Below are 24,289 nucleotides of genomic sequence, written 5' to 3'. Positions count from 1 at the left end.
GTATACAAGAGTCACAAATGTCAGCCACCCAGGCTGAGTGAGTTGTTGACAGATCTCCAAGGACAAACACAAATGTCCCTCTTCCTCTCATCCGGGATGTTTCACCGGTCACGGTCCTCAGTTCTGTGAGGGTTGGTCTCAAGACGGTTCCCACTGGAACAACGTCAGGCCTCACAATCGTGGCTGAAGAGCCAGTGTCCACCAGGGCAGTGCAGGAAACGTCCCCAATCTGCAAGTGAACAAGACTGGGGTCCCCCACATCCGTCCAGCCCACCATTACAACAGTCTCGTCCTGGACGTGTGTGTCCCTGCACACATCTTCTCCGCATGCAGGTTGCAATTCCCGGTAAACAACTGGAGGGGTCCGCGTAGTCCGGTCTACACGGACCCTTTTTCGTTTCCCTGCTGCTCCGTCATCTTTGGGCAGCGGCGAAGCAGATGACCTGGTTGCCCACATCCCCAGCAGACAGCTGGGCGCATTTTTCGATCACTCCCTTCCTCCTGTTGTGCTGGGCGGGTCTTTATTGCACACACTAGCTCATCCACCCATGCAGGTCTGCGCTCCTCTCTCTCCGTCACCGACGTCGCCGAAACGGGGCAAGCCAATGTCTGGAGTGCCCCCTTGGCTGCAATCTCCCTCTCCGTGGCGAGATCAAGCGCCTCTCCCAGGGCTGGTGGGTGAGCGAGCTGCACGTGCATGCGCAGCTCATCTGGTCTGAGAGCTTGAATAAACTGGTCCCGTATCAGTTCGTTTTGGACCGCATTGGGCATTCCAGCATATGCGCGCCGACCCAGGCTCTCTATCTCATGTGCGAGGTAACGTAGCGGCTCACCTGGCTGTCTTTCACGCTGCTTAAATTCACAGCGCAGCGAGTCACGCAAGTTAAACTCTCCGAACCGCCTTTGTACTGCTCCCACCAATGCGTCATAATCAAGTCTCTCCTCGCGGTTCAGCAGCAGCAAACAGGATGTAGCGTCCTCCGTGAGCGATAGCGCCAACTGCACAGCTTTCGCCCTCTGACCATCCCGCTGCATCAGCCACCAATTCGAATTGAGCCCTATATGCCTCCCAACTCCCCTTCCCGGAGAACTTGAGTGCTTTGATGGCAGGCCACGCGAGCTCCTGGGCGCCGCCATGAATGTTTACGTCCAGCCGGCCCGCCGCGACATCTCGCGGGACATCGTCCCGTAGTCCGATTTTGGCGGGCTCGTCATCACACAGACCGATTTTGGCGGGTTCACGCTCGCTTCGGCGCGAAGTAACAGCTTTATGGCGACTGCTCTCGGTACAACTTGATGCGGGCATGTCAATCACGCACTCCACGGCTTCCTCCTTTATCTTCCGCCGAGTGCCGAGTGGGTCGCCGAACATCCTCTCACTCAATCAGGAGAACGATGGCGAATCCAAAACTTCTGACACCAATGTAATGCCCCTACGTGTGATGAATGATGCACGCAGCCACTGATCCAATCTGATCGCTTTTAATCCAACAACAACAGCGGTAACAAACGGAATCAACACGAGTTACTGTTAGCCGCAACTCACGCTCACACACTCCCCACACAGACTCTCGAACTGAGCCCCAATTTCCTCAACTCCCCCCTCCGGTCTCTCTCACGTCACATCCTACTTAGTTGGCCCCGCCCTCAAATACGCACAACAATGAACAGACATTACAAGACATTACAATATATATGTTGAGTTAAGAGTTCTCTTAATTCCTACGTTCCCTGAAGGCACTGTCACTGGGGGGTGTTTCCAAAGCGCTTTTGTGCAGCTGTCACTCATGATTCCACGCCCCGCTCAGTTGACGCCACGCCCCCACGTAACATTCGGGCCAAAAGTCTGAAACTGAAAAAAAAGACTTGAAACTGAAAAAAAAAAAAAAAAAAAAAAAAGATCTGAAAGTGAAAAACGATTTGAAAGTGAAAAAAAAAGTTTTGAAACTGAAAAAATGTGTTGAAACCCAAAAAAATAAGATCTGAATCTGAAAAGAAAAAAACATGCAACTGAAAAAAATAAGACCTCAAATGTCAAAATATATATGGAAGCAAAAAATGAAAATAAATAATTTATTCAAAGGCAGGACCGAAGTGAATCAAAATTAATTTTGACCCGAAAAAACTTTTCACATGCTTATTTTTATTTTGAATACCTTTTTATATTTTGTGAAATTAAAGATCAACACAACAATTTTCAGTTTCGAGTTTTATTTTTTCAAGTACAAAACGTTTGCCCCTAATTTAACTCCATACAGGATGTCGTTCTCCGTGCCAGTGTCTCTTCGAGCACACTACCGTAAATCCTACAAAAGGGCGAACAGAAAAAATGAAGTGCGGCTGGCTTGACCGCGTAAAAAGAAAAGGTGGCTAGCTTTACCTCAGTTTACCACAGTTGCTTCCAGCCAAGCCGCCGAGTGACTTTTATCAGTGGCATATGCAAATCTAGCTGTACCAACGCGCGCTGCTGATTGGTGGACTGGTGGGCTCGTTTCGCGGACGATTCATGTGTCTTGTCTGCAGAAATTATGCAGATTTAGCTGTGCCAGCGCCCGCTCCCGATTGGTGGACTGTTTTCACGCTCATTCCTGGTTGGCTGCTGTCCTCAGCTTCCTCCAGCGTCAGTTTTGAATGGAGTTTTTACAAACAGAAACAGAAATCCATCGGACTCATCCCCCGATCGCCAGAGTAGCGAGGTTGGAAGAGGTCGAAATATTTTGGGGAAATTAGGGGACAATCTTCGATCACCTCATTTCATTGACGTCGTGTGCACGTCTGCAGGGCAGAATTTCGATCACCACAAATGTCAACTTTATGCTTCACGATTAAATTAAAACAAAAAAGTTACCGAAAACAGCTTTTTATATTCACAGACGTGTAGTCTCCCTTCCAAACACTTCCCCGCCCACCCGCGCAGAACTCATATCAGGCTTTTGATGACATATGGATCGGATGCGTGCGGTTGAGCGTCCACAGTGCAGACGCATCACATACATGTCCGATTATATCCCGAGACGAAAGAGACCCTTCCATGACCAAAAAAACAAACAAAAAACATGTTCCGGCTAAATGTGCGATGCTCAAAACACCCACTGAGAGGCAAACCTTTGCGGAGAAGCATTGCGCTATAAAAAAAAAAAAAAAAACTCTTTGAAGTGTCAAACGTCCTGTGAAGCAGTCATCTGTAACGTCATTTGTCCGAATGAATCACGCCTTGATGCGCACTTCATAAATTTCTTCCTGGATTACTCGACGACACACGCTCCCAAGCCTCGGCAGACTACATCCCATCACTAGGTCTATTGTTGCTAATGACGATAGATATTTTTTGCGGTTGAACGAAATGCGTTTCGTGTTTGTTTTACTGTCATTAACTGGTGTTTTTCAAAACACTGGCTACGCCAAATTTAATAAGCCTAAAGTGTTGCTGCCACTTGCCAGAGGTACACAAATTAACTTCACAATGGAAACTACTGAGGGTGGTTGCTACAAATGGTGAGTAGACAGAAAAAGGTGGACATGCTCGCCGGAGTGTCACAAAGACTTTTTTGCACGGTCGTCACGTGATCACGTGACTGCCTCATGGCGTACAGCAGCAAGGCGACTTAACTGTTATTTTACAAATTAGGGCTCCAGCGAGGGCCTATTGTTTCTGTAGGAATTTATTCTTCACCGCAAACAATCATGTTTTTTTTAAGACACTAAACGTGAACTAACCAAACTCTACACACACATCTGGTCTGGTGAAAAATTTGATATTTTAAAGTTGCCATGTCCTTCCTGACTACTAGCAATTCAAATTTGTCCTCCGTAGTGGACCTTTTTAAACTTGAATATCTCCCACCCAGTTCATACGATTGAATTAACTCCTTTTGTGCTCTATAGGCCATTCAAAGCTTTCCAATGATACCAAATGTGTAGGGGTGGGGCTCTGCTATTTGTTTGCATCATGAAAGAAAATGGCTTCCCTCAGTGCAAGCACTTTTTAGGGAAGAGGAAAAGTGTATAACACTTTTTATTGAACAAATTTAGGCTATAAATGTTGTTAGCATGTTTTCTATAAGACTCTTAAGAACACATTAAAGTATTGTTTGAATTATTTTAACTGTATTTGAGCCTAGCATTTAACTTTTAAAACATGTCCTCTGTAGTGGACACATCATAGCTTAAAAATAAAAACGTTTTTTTTTCCCAAAAAATTTGTTTCGCAGTATTCCAGTTTACTTCATAAAGATTGGGGAATATCAAAATAAACATGATTGGACAATATTTTTTTTTCCTGGTAGTCAGGATACAAGACTACCAAAAAAAAAAAGGGGGTCTACAAAAATTGGTTGGCACGTGTAGCACCCTGAGATGAACAAAAAGGGCTTTGTTAGCCGTACTCTATAATGAACAGGAAGTGAGCTATGAGTATCTGAATGTCCAGTTTTAGCCAATTTTTGCACATTTACAGGGGTCATACTTTTGTCCCCTTGTCCTAATCCGATTGAAATCAAAATTGAGCTACATCATCTCAATACCTGGGACAACATAGGGGGGGGGGGGGGGGGAATTCAGTTTTCGACATAATATATGACTGGGGCAGGGCATCAAAGTTGGAGTTTCAAAATTCTTACTTTATAAAGCATTACTGGTTGTACGTCACACCTAGCGCTATGAAAATGTAGACACGTATGTAACAGCTCACGACCTACAGAAAAGTATTTTGTTGCTATGTGTTAAACTAACAGGAAGGCCCCCACAGACGGGGCTTCAAATTTTGTATTTAAAAATTCTTACATAATAAAGCATTCCCGGTTGTCAGTTTACCCTAGAGCAGGGATGTCAAACATAAGGCCCGCAAAGGGGTTTAATCCAGATTAGGCCCGCAAAGGGGTTTAATCCGGCACGTGAGATGATTTTGTAAAGTTTAAAAAAAAAAAAAAAAATGTAATGTCGGACTAATCAGTCGGCCACAATCAAAATATATACAATTCATAACTTCACAAGCTGTCCTGGCGGCACGGTGTTTGAGTGGTTAGCACGTCCGCCTCCCAGTTCTGAGGACTCCGGTTTGGGTCCAAGGTGGAGTTTGCATGTTCTCCCCGTGCCCGCGTGGGTCTTCTCCGGGTACTCCGGTCTCCTCCCACATTCCAAAGACATGCATGGCAGGTTAATTGGGCGCTCCGAATTGTCCCTAGGTGTGCTTGTGAGTGTGGATGGTTGTTGGTCTCTGTGTGCCCTACGATTGGCTGGCAACCAGTTCAGGGTGTACCCTGCCTACTGCCCAAAGCCAGCTGGGACAGGCACCAGCACCACCCGCGACCCTTATGAGGAATAAGCGGTCAAGAAAATGGATGGATGGATGGATGTTATAGTTGCATTTATAAGACGGTGACAGCTCAGTGAATTTTTCTTTTCACATTAAGAGCTATCTAAGCTTAAACATGAAGTAACGTGAAATTCTGCATATTATTAAAATTGCCACTTCAACCAGCTCCTCCGGCAGGATCCCAAGGCGTTCCCAGGCCAGCCGAGAGACATAGTCTCTCCAGCGTGTCCTGGGTCGTCCCCGGGGCCTCCCGCCGGTGGGACATGCCCGGAACACCTCTCCAGGGAGGCGTACAGGAGGCATCCGAACCAGATGCCCGAGCCACCTCAGGTGGCTCCTCTCAACTCGGAGGAGCAGCGGCTCGACTCTGAGTCCCTCCCGGATGACCAAGCTTCTCACCCTATCTCTAAGGGAGAGCCCGGACACCCTGCGGAGGAAACTCATTTCGGCCGCTTGTATCTGGGATCTCGTTCTTTCGTTCATAGGTGAGGGTCGGAACGTAGATCGACCGGTAAATTGAGAGCTTTGCCTTTTGGCTCAGCTCTTTCTTCACCACGACGGACCGATACAGAGTCCGCATTACTGCAGACGCTGCACCGATCCGCCTGTCGATCTCCCGCTCCATCCTGCCCTCACTCGTGAACAAGACCACAAGATCCTTAAACTCCTCCACTTGGGGCAGGATCTCATCCCCGACCCGGAGAGGACACGCGACCCTTTTCCGACTGAGGACCATGGTCTCGGATTTGGAGGTGCTGATCCTCATCCCAACCGCTTCACACTCGGCTGCGAACCTCTCCAGTGAGAGTTGGAGATCACGGCTTGATGAAGCCAACAGCACCACATCATCTGCAAAAAGCAGAGATGCAATGCTGAGTCCACCAAACCGGACCCCCTCAACGCCTCGGCTGCGCCTAGAAATCCTGTCCATAAATGTTGTGAACAGAATCGGTGACAAAGGGCAACCTTGGCGGAGTCCAACCCTCACTGGAAACGAATCCGACTTACTGCCGGAGATGCGAACCAAACTCTGGCAACGGTTGTACAGGGACCGAACAGCCCGTATCAGGGGGTTCGGTACCCCATACTCCCGAAGCACCCCCCACAGGACTCCCCGAGGGACACGGTCGGACGCCTTCTCCAAATCCACAAAACACATTTGGACTGGTTGAGCAAACTCCCACGCACCCTCGAGGATCCTGCTGAGGGTGTAGAGCTGGTCCACTGTTCCACGGCCAGGACGAAAACCACACTGCTCCTCCTGAATCCGAGAGTCGACTTCCCGACGGACCCTCCTCTCCAGCACCCCTGAATAGACCTTACCAGGGAGGCTGAGGAGTGTGATCCCTCTGTAGTTGGAACACACCCTCCGGTCCCCCTTCTTAAAAAGGGGGACCACCACCCCGGTCTGCCAATCCAGAGGCACTGTCTCCGATGTCCACGCAATGTTGTAGAGGCGGGTCAACCACGACAGTAGTGATTCAGCAGTAGTGATTGTGCAGTTATTGCACTCACGCCCCAAAAAAAGAAATGAAAAAAACTGAAAATATGCAGAAAGCGCTAACAAAGTGCACATCTTGAAGTGAACAGGATTCACGAAAAATATTGCACATTGTTTATACAGATTGTGATGTGCTACAATCAGGGCCGGCCCTACATGATTTGGTACCCTAGGCGAAAATGTACATGGTAGCCCCCCCCTCAATCTCATAAAAAAAAACACAAAAAATTATAGATATATTTAATAGCACACCAATTCCAAATTCCACAAACAATTAAAAATAAGAAAAATAGAGAAGTACAATGCAATGCAACTTTATATTGCAATTTTTGCAAAATGACAGTATTTAAAACCTCAAAATGTTTTCACTATGTACATTAATAATTGTGTAAGATAAAAAAAAATAGTAAATGTATCAATATACAAACGTCGATATACCGTAAAACTTTGGCAATAAGGTGATTCACAGATAATGTGAATAGTGTGCAAAAAAACTTCACTAAATAACTTAGGAACATAACGGCAAATACTTAAAATAGTGCACGCCGGGACCTCCTTGCAGCAAAGGCATCAATTGGTGCGTCAAAGGATAGCTGCCTGGATACTTCTTTATTGATGCTGATAAGTGCCAGTCCAGTTAGCCGTTCCTGTGACATGGTAGACCTTAAATAGTTTTTTATTAGTTTAAGCTTGGAAAAGCATCTCTCAGCTGATGCTACAGTCACTGATATGGTAGCAGCCACTCTGAGTGCTACCCACATGTTGGGATAGATTTCTCTTTAAGTTTTTTCTCCTCTAGAAAAGTTAAAAGTTCCATGGTTGACATATTGGATTTTGGCCCGGAAGGAAATGACTGCATCTCTGCTAAGAGTTTTTATTTATTTATTTTTTTAATTTATTAGAGTACATATTGCACAAATAAGTAGACCCGGAGAAAAAGGCTTGTTAATTCCAGGCTACCATGTTGCTACCCATAACAGTCATGGAGATCATAGAAAACACTAGATGTAGTTGTTTTTGTTGTGGGTTGCATTTTTTATTTTTTTTGTTGCATTAGTTAATTTGATTAAATTGAAGATTTTGTAATCTATGCACCCTATTACAACCTTACTTTCATGTTGTGAGTCAAGTGCATATTCTACAGAAAACATTTTGTCAATATTTTGGAAATTGTTCTTATGTTTATTGAGATATTGAACATCCATCCATCCATCCATTTTCTTGACCGCTTATTCCTCACAAGGGTCGCGGGGAGATATTGAACAAAATCTTTCAATTTTTCAAAGGGGTATACTCATATATACTGAGCACTGTACATGATGCAGTAAGAGCTGATATATCTGAAATAGTCAGCTGGATCTAGAAGATCGAGCTTTGTGTCACTCAAAGTACTGCTGATTGGTGCTTGACTGGCTGTTGCTTCAGCTGTACATTAAACAAAATACATCACTTCAAATTATTTTTGGTGTTAAAGCAGGGAAAACAAATCCATTTGCATTATGATAGAATACAATGTAAGAAATTACGGCTGTTTGTATTAAAAGCACCATTCATGCACTTACATTCATTCAGTAGCCTTTGGTGAAGATGACACTGAAGGATTGTTTACCACAGCTTCTGCAGGTGCTTGTTGTGGCCAAAATATTTTCTCAGTGCATCTAGTTTAAAAAAAAAATGCATTTACTATATAGATTTTTACATTAAACCAGCACATAATTCTTATTTTCAATAAATTAATAAATTAATGTGGTTATGTGAAACAATGACTTATGCAAATTCATTTGCAGGTATCTGGACTTACTGGCTGTTTTAGTTTAAACTCAGCAAGCGTTGCCCCACTCTTGTGTGCAAAGTAGCTACTAGCATGGATGTAATGGTGCAGTAAACAAGTTACAAGCAAGCTAAGAAGCTAACGCTATTTTCGTGTTTATTTTATAAACAATGATGATTAACCGACATACATCCCTCTACCCCGGGCCCGTTTTTCCTCCTCCTCCTTTCGCCGCTTTCTTAGTGCAGCACCTGAAGGCTTGGACCTTTTCATTGATGTCAATGTATAAACAATACAAGTGAGCCAACCATCTATATATCTTTCTAAAGTGCTGCCACTACACTCTGAGATGATATACGACCCCTCCCCCTACCTTTCATTGTAAGCGGCAGCAGCGGGTCAGGTTCAGGGCGCCAGGACAGCAGGTCGTGAACTCACAGTCATTTATTTGAAATAGAAGTAATAAAAAAAGGAACTTAATAAAATATATTTGCTATATAACATATTTTATGTTAGAAAAAAACAGGGGGGGCTTTTTGTGTTTGTGTTTAAAAAATTTTTTTTTTCCTTTCTGCAATTTGGCGCCCCCTCCACAAGATGGCGCCCTAGGCGACCGCCGAGCTCGCCTGTAGCCTAGGCCGGCCCTGGCTACAATTTAGACCGGGATAGACATCATCATCTTCATCCTCAGCTTCTCTGAATCCCACATACTGGTTGTAACTTGTCATCGTTGTGGTAGTTCCTCCTAATACTGGCCACCACACACGATGGTATCACCTTGCGCACTCGATAACCAAGCTTCTGCTGGTGGGCCCACCAAGTAAATTGCCAATATGCTGCTAATCGATATGTTCTGCAAGTAAAAAATATATAAATGTATATATTATATTACCGTTAAGTTAAAAAAACAAAAAACGTTTAGTTAAAAAAAAACTAAAAAAAAACGTTTTGCATTGTTCGTGCTGTGTGTGTTATGTCCTCAAATGAATCAAGCTGCGGTACTTTCTCGTGACTTTATTCAGCTTCTCCCTTTCAAACAATTCCACAACCTTTCTCTCACTCACTTCCTTCTCCTGCTCCGCCTTCTTCCTCATTCCTCCCATCTCAACACTAATCTCCAGGGTCCCCCGAGTGGTGACACCCAGACACCACATATCCCCCTTAATAAGCCAAATGTATCTTGCTACATTTTAACATAACGCTTACTACAAACTTTATTTAACCTGTAATATAACTTTCCTAAATTCTAGGATATACTTTACAAAACAACACAACAACGTCTGCATAAAGAACAATGCTTGATTTTTTTATTTATTTTTTCTTCACATTTCAGCACACGTAGTCTTTAGTCCACACAGGCGCTCTTCTGACCCTGATCGGTCTTACTTGTGGTGTGTTTGCTTCTGGCGGTACCTCTGGTGTGGTCACAAAGTCCAGAGGCAACTCTGTGTCATCCCTGATAGCATGGCAATAGACAGGTGCGAGGTAAGAGGCATTCCAACGTCTTCCATCTGATAGTAGATATGTGTACTGGCCTTTCTTTTCCATCACTCTCAGAGGTTCCGAAAACTTGGACTGGGATTTGGGCAGAATGCCAGGTTTCTTCACCCGCACATAAGATCCACATTTGAAGGACACAGGTTTGGCACCACGTTTCTGATCTGTGTAAGCCTTGGTCTTCCTCTGCTTTTCACTTACTTTGAGGGCAACTTGTCTCGTCGACTTTGATTTTCATGTTGGAAGTGGACGACCCATGTGCATTGGTGCACATGGGTCGCCCATGCAACAATTCAGCCGGTGAACGCTGGGTAGTAGAGTGAGGTGTTGACCTGTAGACATGTAGGAATTCCCTTGTGATTCCCATGGCCTTCCTACCAGTGTAGCCGTCTGCAAGGTGTCCTTGAAGCTGCGATTAAAGCGCTCAATCTCTCCATTTGCCCTTGGATAGTACACTAATGATTTTAAGTGTACAATCCCTCTATCCCTGAGAAATGCTTCAAACTCATGCGACATGAATTGAGAGCCGTTTTCTGACACAAGGTCTATTGGGTCACCTTCTCTGCTGACGACTGCATGCAGAAACTGAATTACAGTTCTTGACATTACCTGTGGAACCCGACTACATCAATTGCTACCTTTTCCCATGGTCCTTTGGGGTATGGCACAGGTTGCAGTGGAGTCGTGCGAGTAACTGCCGACTTGTCATGTGACCGGCATGTAACACATGATTTTATGGTTTCCTCGACCTGGGCATCCATGCCTGGCCACCAATACACTTCCCTGAGTCTCTGTTTTGTCTTCACAATGCCTTGATGCGTTTCATGTGCCAGCGAGATCAATCTAACTTGGAGACTTGCCGGCACCAGGAGTCTGTGCGTGCCTCGCTCCACTATGTCCTCAAGTAGCGAGAGGTCGTGCCCAATCTTGAAAAATGGTTGTATCTCTGATGGCAGGGCATTTTCTGATTTTGGCCAGCCAGCCGTGAGCTGTTCTCGTAGTTTTGTTTGTACAGGACAAGAAGCACATGCAGCTTTAAAATCATTGTCAGAGACGGCTGTTGTGAGTCATCAGGCTGTAGACCTTTTCCAGAAACTTTGTGTCCGAGGAAGGACAGTTCTGTCTGTCTGAAGTTGCATTTGGATTGATTCAGTTGGAGTCCAGCGTCATGTATAAGCCGAAGCACAGCCATCAGTCTCTCATCATGGTCTTCCTTTGTGGCACCCCAAACAATGATGTCATCAAGGTAACACTGCACCCCTTTCAAACCTTTCAAGATGATTGACATCATCCGCTGGAAGCATCTGGGTGCGGATGCCAGTCCAAATGGCACTCTTTTGAAACGGAACATGCCATCATATGTGATGAATGTAGTTGATCTGCGGCTGTCCTCATGTAACTCCATTTGATGATATGCACTCTGACCCGGGATTTACACCGGGTGCGGCTGCGGTGCGTTCCGGCGACGCAAGCAATTAGATTCCATTCATTCGAATGGTGCAGTTCACACCGCTTGCGTGTGAGTTGCGTGTCGACTGCGTCTCACCTGCGGCGTGCCGCAGCCCTTCCGCAAGGATAGACCTATTTTCTATTTTTGCCGCATCGGTCGGCCTCCGGCAAATGGCAAGCTAGCACAAAACACATCGAGCGGGACAGGAAGACCAACGCAGTTTCAAAATAAATTTCCGATTACCTTTCAAAATAAAACACTCGCCAGCTCCTATTTCGCAAACATGTTAGCAAAACGTGATGTGGGCGTAGCCGGGCCTGGTGTCAACGTGCGAAATGCTCATTCACGGTTTAGACACCAGCGAACTTGGACGAGGAGCGGTTTATATTGGAGGTGGAAAGCCACAAAATAATAAAAGTCCACCTCTCTTTCTGCTTCTCTGTTGAGCACAGACTTTCTGTGTGTTCCGAGGTCATGCGAGACACAGCGGGACGTGGTCGGCGATGGAGGTACCGGACCGCAGCTGTGCGGAGCCGGTGTGAGTTGGCCAAAAAATTGACACGTCCGGAGCACTCAGTCAAGACACCCGCACCCCACACGCAACCGGTGTAAATCCCGGGTGAAGGTCAATAGTGGAGAATAGAGTTGCTCCCCTGAGCTCTGCAAACATTTCTTCAATGTAAGGTAGTGGGAAGCCATCAGCAACAATTGACTTTATGGGTTCCCTGAAGTCCACACACAGTCTCAAATCAGGTCTGTCCTTTCTTGTGATGACAACTATAAGTGAAATCCACTCTGATGACTCCACTGGTTCTATAATGTCCACATCCATCAATTTTTTCAATTCAGTAGACACTGCTTCTCGAACTGAGAATGATAGCCTCCACAGTTTCTGTTGCACAGGCTTGACATCTGTGCGTGTTTTGACTCTGTGGACAAATCCCTTTGCATGTCCCAATTTTTTTGGTGCTTTATCTATACTGGCTCAGACACCACAGTGTGTCACTTTACCTGTTGGTTGTTGGCTCCTCCAGACTTTTCTTCTTCACATCTTTCATTGCAACCAAAGCTATCCTGAGAATGTCTTTATTTAGTATTCCCATATTGAATGTCTGATGTTCCAGGATGCAGTTGAGATTGTCCGCAAGGAACCGATCCTCGAGTTCTTTCATTTCCAGACAGCACACATTCATTAGCAGTTGTCCATTCCTGTGCAGCTCCCGCACGAGCACCACTCACCCACCGCCTGATTTAGTTGTTCGTTAAAGTTTATTTTGTGCCCGAAAAGACCATCTGGCACCACAACTTTCACATCCAAGGCAGACTGTCCTTCGGTAGGGTTACTTTGTCGTGTTGGCTCGAAGCGGTAAGGTTTAATCCTTCCGGGTTTGACGCTAGATGCACTGCTGCGTTTCATAGTGCTTCCGCTGTGTAGCGTTTACACACTAGTGACGTATACATCCGGGTTATCCAGTCACGTGTAACAAACATGCCGGCGTTAGATTCATTTTAACATCAGTTAAAAAGTTATTTAATGTACATAAAAAAATAATCATGTTACCAAGTTAATTATTAAAAAAGTAGCAACTTTTTGCTTCTGAAAATTGATGAATAAGTAAAGTGCCCCTTTAATTATTGCTATTAGTTTTTTTTAAATAGTTATAAGTAAATAGTTATATTAAGTTGAAAACAAGTAAACATCTATATTTTCTCTCAAAAAATATATTTATATCATATCCAAAAGTCTTGCACACATTTTGACATTGAATATCTCGGAAACTATTAAGGACATAAAAACGCATCTGGTAAATTCAGAAAGCTTGTAATCTCAATTTTTACATGGAATGTTCAAAGATGTTCAATGTGAGCACCATTGGTCACACGACACACATCAAGCCGACAGTCAAATTCTTGCCAAACACGTCCCTTCGAACTTGTTCAATCACATCTTCTGAAGTTGAGGGGCGTCCCGTTCTTTTAGCTGGGCATAAGCACCCATCCGTTATGAATTTACCATGCCATCTCACTATGGACTCCCTATCTGGTGGTTCCTTTCCGAATTTTCTGCGAAATGCACGTTGAACAACAGTCCATGATTCAGTTTTTTTGCAAATTCAAGCACACAAAACGCCTTTTCTGGTTGAGTGAATGCCATTAGTGGGTCTGAAAAGAAATAAAAAAATCAATAGCCTTACAAAAAACTGAATGTAATTATCTTTAAAATAGCACTTTTATCTTACTACCATTCATAGTTAAGGAGATATGGGGACTTCAAATGTGCCCAACACGCTATACAGTATATATATATATATATATATATATATATATATATATATATATATATATATATATATATATATATATATATATATATATATATATATATATATATATATATATATATATATATATATATATATAGGGCGGCACGGTAGTCGAGTGGTTAGCACGTCCGCTTCCCAGTTCTGAGGTCTCCGGTTCGAGTCCAGGCTTGGACCTTCCTGGGTGGAGTTTGCATGTTCTCCCCGTGCCTGCGTGGGCCTTCTCCGGGTACTCCGGTCTCCTCCCACATTCCAAAGACATGCATGGCAGGTTAATTGAGTGCTCTGAATTGTCCCTAGGTGTGCGTGTGAGTGTGGATGGTTGTTCGTCTCTGTGTGCCCTGCGATTGGTTGGCAACCAGTCCAGGGTGTCCCCCGCCTACTGCCCAGAGCCAGCTGAGATAGGCGCCAGCAGCCCCCGCGACCCTTGTGAGGAATAAGCGGTCAAGAAAATGGATGGATGGATGGATATATATATATATATATATATATATATATATATATATATATATATATATATATATATATATATATATATATATATATTTAATGGCGGTATTTAAAGTGACACATTTCTATTTTTTGACACCGCGGGATAGCTTATTACTGTATTACCGCCCTACCCTAACATCCATCCAACCATCCATCCATGCATGCATTCATCCATCCAGCTGTGTCTATCCATCTGCAAATAGTTGGGGGCCACTTTCACTGTCCAGGTTTCATTACTTTTATATTATGGCGTCAACCAGAAGGGTCTATGCTGTGAGTGCTACCCGGGGTCCTTTAGATTGATTGCGGCGACCCATCAACGTCATTTATCTTCATCAGTAGGTATGTGAAAAAAAGTTACGTTTGGTTTACACCAGGGGTGACCAAGTTCAGTCCTCGAGAGCCTCTATCCAGCCTGTTTTCCATGTTTCTCTCCACTAGCACAACTGATTCATGATCAGGATCGTTATCAGGCTTCTGCAAAGCTTGCTGATTAGCATTAGATTCAGCTGCGCTGAAGGACGGAGACATGGAAAACAGGCTGGATAGGGGCTCTCCAGGACGGAACTTGGCCACCCCTGGTGTACACCTTTGTCTATTTGTACAACCGACTGCGCAGCAAGATATGACCATTTTAGAACATACTCGATAGGATACAGGACTATACGCTGTACAAGTTTCAACGGTGTCAATATAGGCAAATGTTTTTTTTTTGCTGTCCAGCGTCCCTGAGGGGTCGTTCCTATCAGGGCAGTGATGCCACGTGCAAAAGGTCTATAACACTACCTTGCATGCAGAATCTGTGGGTTGTATGCGAGAGAGACCTCGTGAGAGAGACTTGTGACCGAAATAGCCGGAAAAACATCTCCCTCCTAAGTGCAACTGAACAGCCACTCTGTCTCTTTTGTTCGTGTACATGCGGAAGGAGGCAGTAGCTACCTCGTCCCAGGAAGTAACCTTGTGAAGTAGTACTCTCTTCCTCATTGAAAGAACCTTTGATTAGTTCTTGAGAGGATACATAAATATTAATAATGAATTTGCACTGGGAATTTAAGGCTTGAGGACTTAAGGAGGCTTAAGATTGCAAGGTTATTGTAGTTAATGGAAATCAACAAAATAACTTAACTATAATTATTATGAAAATGGCATCTTTGTCATTTAATTTGTATACATGAGATTTTCTGGTTTATTTTATTTTTTTGTTTGGAAATGATACTTTATTACATAATTCAATAAAAACTGGACACTAACAAACCCGCTCTAAAATTAACTGAATTTAAAAAACAAATGTTAAATGAAATAAAAACCACCCATTTCATATGCTGTGCTGCCTTTTCCTGTTTTTATGTAATTGTGCCAGGAAAAATATATATAATATATTACAACTAGTAATAGAGAGAGAGTTTAAGAATATTATGAAGTGGTTCAACGCCAACTGACGTTCTATAAATATTAAGGTGTATTCAGACCAGAAAAGTACGGAGCCCCTAAGGTGACATGGTAGAAAAACAAAAAAAATATTGATTGCGTGCCGTCGCAAAAAACTTTGCGTTGCCTCGCAATCTTTGCGAGGCAACGCAAAGATTGTGTTCCCTCGCAAAACAACTTTGCAGATTGCGAGGGAACGCAGTCTTTGCGAGGGAACGCAAAGTTTTTTTTTTCTTTCTACCATGTCACCTTAGGAGCTCCGTACAAAAGTCCATTAGTCCGCTTGTTTGGGCCGGACCAAAAGCGGACTTTCTTTTTTTCGTTTGGTGCGGTTCGTATTAGTGATGTGTCGGTCATGAACGAATCGAGTCTTTTGAACGGCTCTTCAATGTGAACGATGGGAACCGAGTCTTTATCGAGAGCCGTTCATCCACCTACACCACCCCCACCCCCACACCCCCATCCCCGGCCGCGCGATTGCTTCAACTGCGCATATTAGCGTCAATCAAACAATTAACTTGTAATTGGGTCGTTAAAACTCTGAAAAAAACAACAAAGAGAGAGAGAGAGAGGACACCGTTCACTGCGCATACCTGCTTTAGCGCCATGGCAGGTGTTAGAACGTCATGGAGAGACGGAATGAAGATGAGAGGAGGCGTACAACATCAGTGTAGGAGAAACACTGGGCAGGGGGGTGGCGGGGGAGGAGGAGCTGCCGAAGGACTCACGACCAAGTAGAAGTGAGGGGCTAAAAGGTAGATTTGGTGGATGTGACAGCTAGACAGACACTCTACTGTCGAGCTGTCACTAGACAGTCAATATATCGCTGGTGCATTGTACACATGCATGTGCTGGTCAATGTATGTAAAGTGTTGTACACTACTACACTAAAAAAACAAAAAAAACAAAAAAAACCAACAACATGAGAGCCAGTCTTTTGAACGGTTCTTTTACGTGAACGGCTCCTGAATGAACGGCTCCCCTGAAAGAGCCAAAAGTCCCATCACTAGTTCGGATTCACACTGTGCTTTTTGCAAGTGGACTACATTGCGTAATCATGTCGACCCGCGTGACGATCTGTGCCCCCATTGGACAAAAATGATGAGCGCGGAACACATAACGAAACCCGGAAATAGAGAAAAACATGACATTCCAACATGCTGCATTACTGCTAGGAATATTTGTGGCGTTATTAGATTAAGATATTTGCAAGCGTCAAGAGCTGCTCATTCAACGGAGGTTCCGCGACGCTGTTTCTAATTTTGGAACGGTCTCGGAGGAGCCGTTGCGCTTCGCATGCCCTGCCCCCACCACAACATGACGACAGCAGGGTAGTTAAAAGGATTGCATGATTTATGAATGAATTTAGCACAATATTAACTACCGGGCAATATTTCCTCCACACGATGCTTGGCTACTGTGGCATGTTAAGCCCCAAAAGGCGCATATATCCTGCAGTTGGAGCGGATCAGCCGTGGTTTGTATTCAGACTGCGAAGCGAACCGCACCGAGTGCGTTTGGAAGCGCACCGAGACCACCTCAAAAAGTGGGTCTCTGTCTGCTTGTTTGCTCCGCACCAGGATTCGTTTGTGTGTATTCAGACCTGCACAAATGGTCCGGATCAGCGTGGGAAACGAACTCTGCTTCGTTTAAAGCGGCACAAACAGTGCAGGTCTGAATACACCCTTAGTAAAACCAGATTTATAATGTTCAGTTGTATAAATTTTTATGTTGAAGCAAGACTGAATCTGCAAGGTATAGAAATAGAAAGGTCTAATAAAAAAAAAGTTTCTTGGTATCACAATTGATGAACATTTAACATGGAAAGCGCATATAGAATATGTCAAATATAAGGTACCCCAAACCGTAGCCGTTTTACACAAGTTTAAAGAATCATTGAACAAAAATGCTTTGTTATTGCCATATAATTCATTGATTGTTCCATAACTGTCCTATTGCATTGAAGTGTGGGGGCGTGTAGCCAAAACCTACACTGAACCCATCATTGATGGCGGCACGGTGGATGCTGGTTAGCACGCATGTTCTACCCGTATCTGGCGTGGGTCTTCTCCGGGTACTCCAGTCTCCTCCCACATTCCAAAGACATGATTGGCAGGTTAATTGGGTGCTCTGAATTGTCCCTAGGTGTGCTTGTGACTTGTGAGTGGTTGTTTGTCTCTTGTGTGCCCTGCAATTGGCAGGCAACCTATTCAGGGTGTACCCCGCCTACTGCCCATAGCCAGCTGGGATAGGCTCCAGCAAACCCGCGACCCTTGTGAGGAGCAAGCGGTTGTTAAAATGGATGGATAATAATAATAATAATAATAAGAATAATAAGAATAATACATTTTCACCAGTTACCCAGTACTTCCAAGTACTCAATTGGAGGATTATTTGGTCATTATAATTAGTACAGTTTTTGGCAACTCTACCCGCCTCTGTTTGGAGAACACCCTTTTGAGCAATCAGTCTGAATTTCCATACTGTATTGATCGTGTTTCTTGGTGGCTGGATGGTTCAGTGGATAACACAATGACATTGAAAATGGCGATGGAGGTTCAAATCCGGGTCAATACTGATATTGGTTTGGGTCCCAACTGGCCCAAGATGATGTATGCTGATGCCCAGACACTGCCAGTCCCAAGTCAGGATGAAAAGGTGTGGGTAGTATGAGGAAAGAGCTTCCTGTGTAAAAGCTGATGTCAGGGATAGGTCAAAAATCACTTCTTCGATCCATGGTCTGTTCTGAACTGCCCATTTTGCATAAAGTACTAAAAGACTTGACTTATAACTTATAACTTGTTTTTCTTACTGAACCACCTTGGAGATTTGGCTTAATACATTTAAATTTTTATGCAATCTTCTGACTCTTACTGTATGTGTATTACTCTGTGCTTTTGACCTTTTTGAGCGGTTCCTCCGAGTTTGTTTTGGTTGTTTTCAAAATAGCGTCATCAATCAGATCAAATGCTTTCCCATGGGTTGTAGGTTTCCGTGCCTAGTTTAAAGTATGAAGAAAGAACATAATGTGGAAATGAAAGCATGTCAAAATGCAGAATCATGTTTTTGCCCTATCTTAGATGTTGCTGTCCTGGAAGCAAAAACGTAAACGTTCAAAACTATGAAACAGAGAAAATGCTTAATTTTTTTTAAATGCATGAATGAAACAGTATACTTTCACTGGAATTTTTCTTCCTGAGTATTTTTGAAATTTGCTTTCAAGGCTGGTAAGCAAAGCTACTTAACTTTACTTTGCTTGACCAGTATATTCAGTGTACTCCTATTCTTCCAGGACATCAAGTCGACCAGAAGTAGTAAGCGTCCAGCCCATCGATGAAGATACTAGCCGAGGCTGTTCCAGGAGAGCACTTCTTCAAGCTCAATCCACACAGTCCTCTAGATTGACCAGCATCATTTTGGCTGAAGATGTTGGTAAATATCGATAGATAATCACAAATTCATTGTGCTCTACTTCATGCAGAAAATCTACACAATCATCAAATTACTCTTATATTGCATAACACCCTGTCCTTCCCTCTTTATTGTGCAATTGTTTCTGCATTTTTTCTTCAACCAGAAGTGTTGTTATGCTCTTATGACAGCTTCGCATGTGCATTGGGATAAAAATGGCAAATGGTTCTCTCACATCCATTTCAAAAGTCTTCCTGAAAAGCCAGCCTTGTACAAAATCATAGTATATGCAGTACATGATTCAAGTACATTTCTATGCTTTTTAGCAACTCAAACCAATTTGAGCTCTTTTGTAGTTATGCACTTTGTGTCTAAAATGTGTTGCCCTCCTTCATTCACAGTAACAGGACAGGCACTGCGCTGTGATGCAATCGTCGACGTGATTTATGATGTCATCATTGTGTCCACCGCCAGAGAGCTATACCTGGAGGGCTCACCCCTTGCACTCGAAGTTAATGCGCTGGACTTGGAAGGTGCCCATGAGATAAGCTTCCTCACATGATAGCCTGCTAGCGCTTTGTTAAGTACTCCCTTATCCAAGCTAATTAGCAAATCCAGGCTGGTCTTAATTGATGTATTTATATTCACTTTTCATATCACTTATGTATTGCTTATTTGTTGTTGTAAAGATTGATCAATTTCAATGTCAATATCAATTTATCAATAACAATGTTTGATCCATGCCGGTTGTACCTATGACATGGTTGTGTTTGTTTTCGTCTCCTGGTTCTGTTAAGGATGAAGTCATTTCACAAAAAGAAATTTGGCTACAGTCTGATGCTTTCTGTTTAAGACTCTAGGGCAAAGGTCACCAATATGGTGCCTGCTTAGTGCTTACCAAGGACCACATGAGCAGCCCACTGGTCCGTTCTCAAAATAGTTCAAAAGTAATGGGACATTGTGATTTCCTTGGAGTATTGTTAATGTGATCATCTGGGGGGAAAAAAAATAAAATTGCCAAAATTTATAAACGTCAAGTATTGCATGTTGATCTGTAGCAATTTCCTACCTTATCATAGTTGACAATTACGCTGTTGTGTAAAATGATGAACATGTCTTCACATAGATGAAGTAATAAAAACTTAATTGAATGAAATATGATCAAATTTGTTTGAAAAGTGTGTATGAAACTCATAGACCTTTGCATAAATCAATAACCGAGAAGTAGCTCTCACTTTCAAAAGAGTTGGTGACCCCTGCTCTAGGGTATCATGTTTTTTGTTTCATTGACTGTGGCCTTTTGATTCATTACTTTAAGTGAACTGTAGGATCCAGTAATCAAATGCTTCTCGGTTTTGTGCTGGCTAATTGAGTACGAATTAGGAGTGTCAGTTGGATGTCCTCAAAATCTTTAATGTGTAGCCATTAAGCAACAGATACTAGCAAATATCCTCCATTCCATACATACCCACTTGTTTAATCTTTGGTCAGGACTTTTGTGGTTTTCCTTCCTTCACAGGAAATACTTTTAGCACTCTTGCAGGTGTGGTGTTTGACTGGAGTTTAGTGAAAGATGTGGATGTAAAAGGATCCTCTGAGTCTTCTGATTTATTACGGTAGGTCTTCCTTTATTATCTGCATGATTTAGCAGCTATGGAATTACACAGTTTAGATTTATTATCACAATGAGGAGCAAGCGGTGAAGAAAATGGATGGATGGATGGCTGATGGATGGATGGATGGATGCAGAAGATATATATATATATATATACGATACAAATTTGAGATACGAGTGCCCTTCAGAACCCCACCACTAGATGGTGCAAAACACTTCACAACATCCAGCCAATAGCAATTCCCATTGGTTTCCTTGCAGTGGAAGGACAGTATCAGTTGGTGGCAGTAATGCGGCATGAAGCTGGTTTGCCAACTGTCAGTAGAAGGCAAAGAAGAATAACATACTAGTTACAGTTATATTTTGTGCATCCATTTTCCGCCTTTGCAGGTTATATGGAGAACCAAGAAAAGGTGTATTTACTGTGTGTCGGTGTAGTATTATATTTTTGAGTGCAAAAAAATGTATTGTGGGTGTTTTGGGAGGCTGGATTAACTGCATTATCATTCAATGTGGAAGAATGGTATGAGATATGAGTGTGGTGATGGAATGAATTGAACTTGTCAGTAACTCAAGGCTACACAAGGTAATTGTGGGAATGCTTTCAGCATTCCCACATATGTTATTGAGATCCTTTCATCTTACTTATAGGTCGCTTGCACATGTCGTCACTTCCGCCTCGGATTTGTCGTAGTCGCCATGCTGGGTGGCCTCCATTTACGTAGTGATTCGGTCTAACACGTATCTATCACGTTTGTTGTCTGCGTTTAAAATGGTACATTGTTGCTGCATCGTTGGCTGTTCGAACAAAGCCAAGGGGGAAAATGGTCGGCCTTTCTTCCGAATTCCGAAAATAACTAGGAACCAGGGCCTGGAGACAGAGGAGTGCGGACTCCGGAGGGAAGTCGTTACTTTGGGCTCGTGTGTGCAGCCATCACTTTGTGAGCGGTAAGCTTGTTTACCTTTATTTAATGCATGAGGATTAATAACGTTTCGACCGCCCATATATGGGCAAGTTGCTTATGTTTTGGATTCATGAGCAAGCAAGTTCGGTAGTACAACTGGCTAGCGGACGTTAGCCGAAAGCTAACATCGAACATTTTCACCCAAGTAGTGCCAGTGCAAAGTGTTTACTGCTGAAATTGGATTGATTAGTCTTGGGCTCTTAATGCCGAAAACATGTTTTTTGGTGGCAAAATGTAAACTTGGAAAAAAGAGACAGAAGGGGGTGATGCAAGAAAACAGACCCCCGGTAGCCTACACATCATGCTAAAGAACTTATTCACGGCCACCCTACTGCGGCAAAATAACCAGTCTTTCCATATTTTATTTGTTTATATATTTGTTTATTTTAACAGGTCGCCCTGCGCCCGTTTTTCTGTCCAATCATCCCGACTGGGCTCCAACATTAAAGTTGGGTCCCAAGTTACAACATCTATGTCTCAGCCCAGTCGGTGCCAAGATATGAACGTGCACAGGAGAGACAAGCAAAGAAAAGACGACTCGAAGTGGCAGAGAGTTTGTTGCAGTTATGCAGCCAGATGGCTCCAGTAACCTGTACCCTCAAGTACTGCTGACATCATTGACTCTGGTATGCCACTCAGAATTCATTACATGATATATTGTATGCATGAGTGAATGTATGTGTTTATGTTTGTGTGTGTACACGCACCTTATATTTTAGAGACATTTGGAAGTGTTTATAGAAATAAGTATTTGCCTGTAGCAATGTTCATACATTAAAAAATGCAACAAAATGTGTACATTTCTTTTACACTGACAAAAAAACTATACTACTGTACTATATTAAACCTTTTACTGGTACCGTATTTTTTGTGATCTTTTTTTTTTTTATTATTATTATTTCTTTAGGGATCTCATGCCACACCGACTTGATTGCCAATGACATGATGGAAACGAAGGCGAGCATCAAAGCATTGGAGGAGGACAACATGCGACTGTTTGTTTGGCGCTAATAAAGGCAGCGATTATACAAATTCTATTGTTGGGTTTGTTTACAAAGCTATACATAAGACAAATGACAGGATTTGACTCAATGTGCAATATGGTCCCTCTTAAAGTAATGGCATAAATCTCTATTATTTCTAAAAGCACAAAAAATGAAGTGAATAATGATTAGATGTAGTAATTTCAGGGATAAAATTTAACTGTTAATTAATGTATTTATTTTAGCACAGGTGCCTACCATCCTGATGACGGTATGATGTAATGTTGATGGGGTACGCAATGACTTTCATTATACTATGTACAGAGGAAAAAGTTGCTCTCTTTTAAATTTGTTTAATGTAAGACAAGTACCAGTACTGTGTTTCAGTTTTCCCAATAATCCTTGTTTCACACTTGTCACAAAACCACTGTCCTTTTGGCAGTCTAGATTGGCACACTTCAAGTGATATCATTTGATTTTACAATCTGCTGCAGCACAAAAAACTACTTTATTCCGCATCTTTGAAGTACATGAGCAAGTGGTAGGTGACAGCGGCTGAGCAGGAACACTGGAAGTCCACTGCTGATCTAGTAAATGCTCTCCCGAGCAGTTCAGGTAAGGAAGGGACTTTGGGGAAAAAAAACTCTGGCTTTTCCAGCTGGCCAAAACGAGCGATCTGGGTGGACTCGCTCAATCACACTTTGTCCACACCACAAAGTCGCAGAAGTCCCGTCCAGTTAAACTCATCTGTGCCTGAATCTGAAAATATTACAAACATTGTAATGAAAATATGAAACATAGAATTAAATAAGAAACTACAAAAAGTAAAGCCATACATTCCTGGAAATAATATTGGTGTTGTCGTGACAAGTGATGGGAATTGTTGCCATCCGGCACCAGACAGAAATTGGGTGTTGTGACAGCCTCCTTAACCGTGAGATCATAAGAAAAGCTGTCAGTATGCTCAGTAGTTACCATGAACACGTTTTATTGTACTGGAAACTGAAACTAAAAATACGTCCTCTGAGAGTGGTTAACCTTAACCATTTAGAGTAAGTTGATTAAGTAACATGTAACTAGTGAAAGGGTAGCATTAAATTTAATTAAGCCACGGGGAGGCTGTGCATAGTTACTTTTTATTCTTATACGCTCTGCCATATTTGCCTGTTATAAAATGATTAGAAAAACCACATCAGGTAAACCCAGCTGTGCATGTAAACACAATGATAACAGGAAACCTGAGAACAAATCAACATTTTTGTGTGCAGAATTACCAACACCATGTGGTTTACTTACGTGCAACAGCAACAGTTTCTTCTGATGCGATGTTAAAGTTTACACTCTGTATCCACCCGCTTACAAAATAATTGTAAGCCTCCAGGGATTTGTTGGCGTGTTATGGAGCATGTTGTCAACACGAGGTAGTGAAAAATGTCCAGAGAAGTCACATTTGGCCAGCAAGCTTTCTCCGTCAAAAAAAAATCACCCTTGGTCAGGACGTAATTAGGATCAATCCCACCACACAGAGACACCTTCTGCCT

At 43.1% G+C, this 24,289-nt stretch overlaps 1 protein-coding gene across 5 annotated transcripts in view; it reads left to right on the top strand.

The window, feature by feature from the left end:
* Positions 1-3,214: 3,214 nt before the first annotated feature.
* LOC144014874 (nuclear pore membrane glycoprotein 210-like) overlaps positions 3,215-24,289 on the top strand; it is a 189,242-nt gene continuing 168,167 nt past the window's right edge. For 4 of the 5 annotated variants that reach the window (XR_013282608.1, XM_077515191.1, XM_077515189.1 and 1 more), the window contains exons 1-4: positions 3,215-3,495; positions 19,067-19,206; positions 19,587-19,718; positions 20,705-20,801. Coding sequence is in view for 4 of the 5 variants with exons in the window: in XM_077515191.1 (XP_077371317.1) it covers positions 3,344-3,495; positions 19,067-19,206; positions 19,587-19,718; positions 20,705-20,801 (521 nt within the window). In the remaining variant the exon portion in view is untranslated. Of the gene's footprint in view, positions 3,496-11,985; positions 12,072-19,066; positions 19,207-19,586; positions 19,719-20,704; positions 20,802-24,289 lie in introns of all 5 variants that reach the window. The other variant, XM_077515190.1, reaches the window with a different exon arrangement.

Source organism: Festucalex cinctus, chromosome 2 (assembly GCF_051991245.1).
Source record: "Festucalex cinctus isolate MCC-2025b chromosome 2, RoL_Fcin_1.0, whole genome shotgun sequence".
NCBI classification, from domain to species: domain Eukaryota; kingdom Metazoa; phylum Chordata; class Actinopteri; order Syngnathiformes; family Syngnathidae; genus Festucalex; species Festucalex cinctus.
This window is presented reverse-complemented; position numbering and strand designations above follow the sequence as displayed.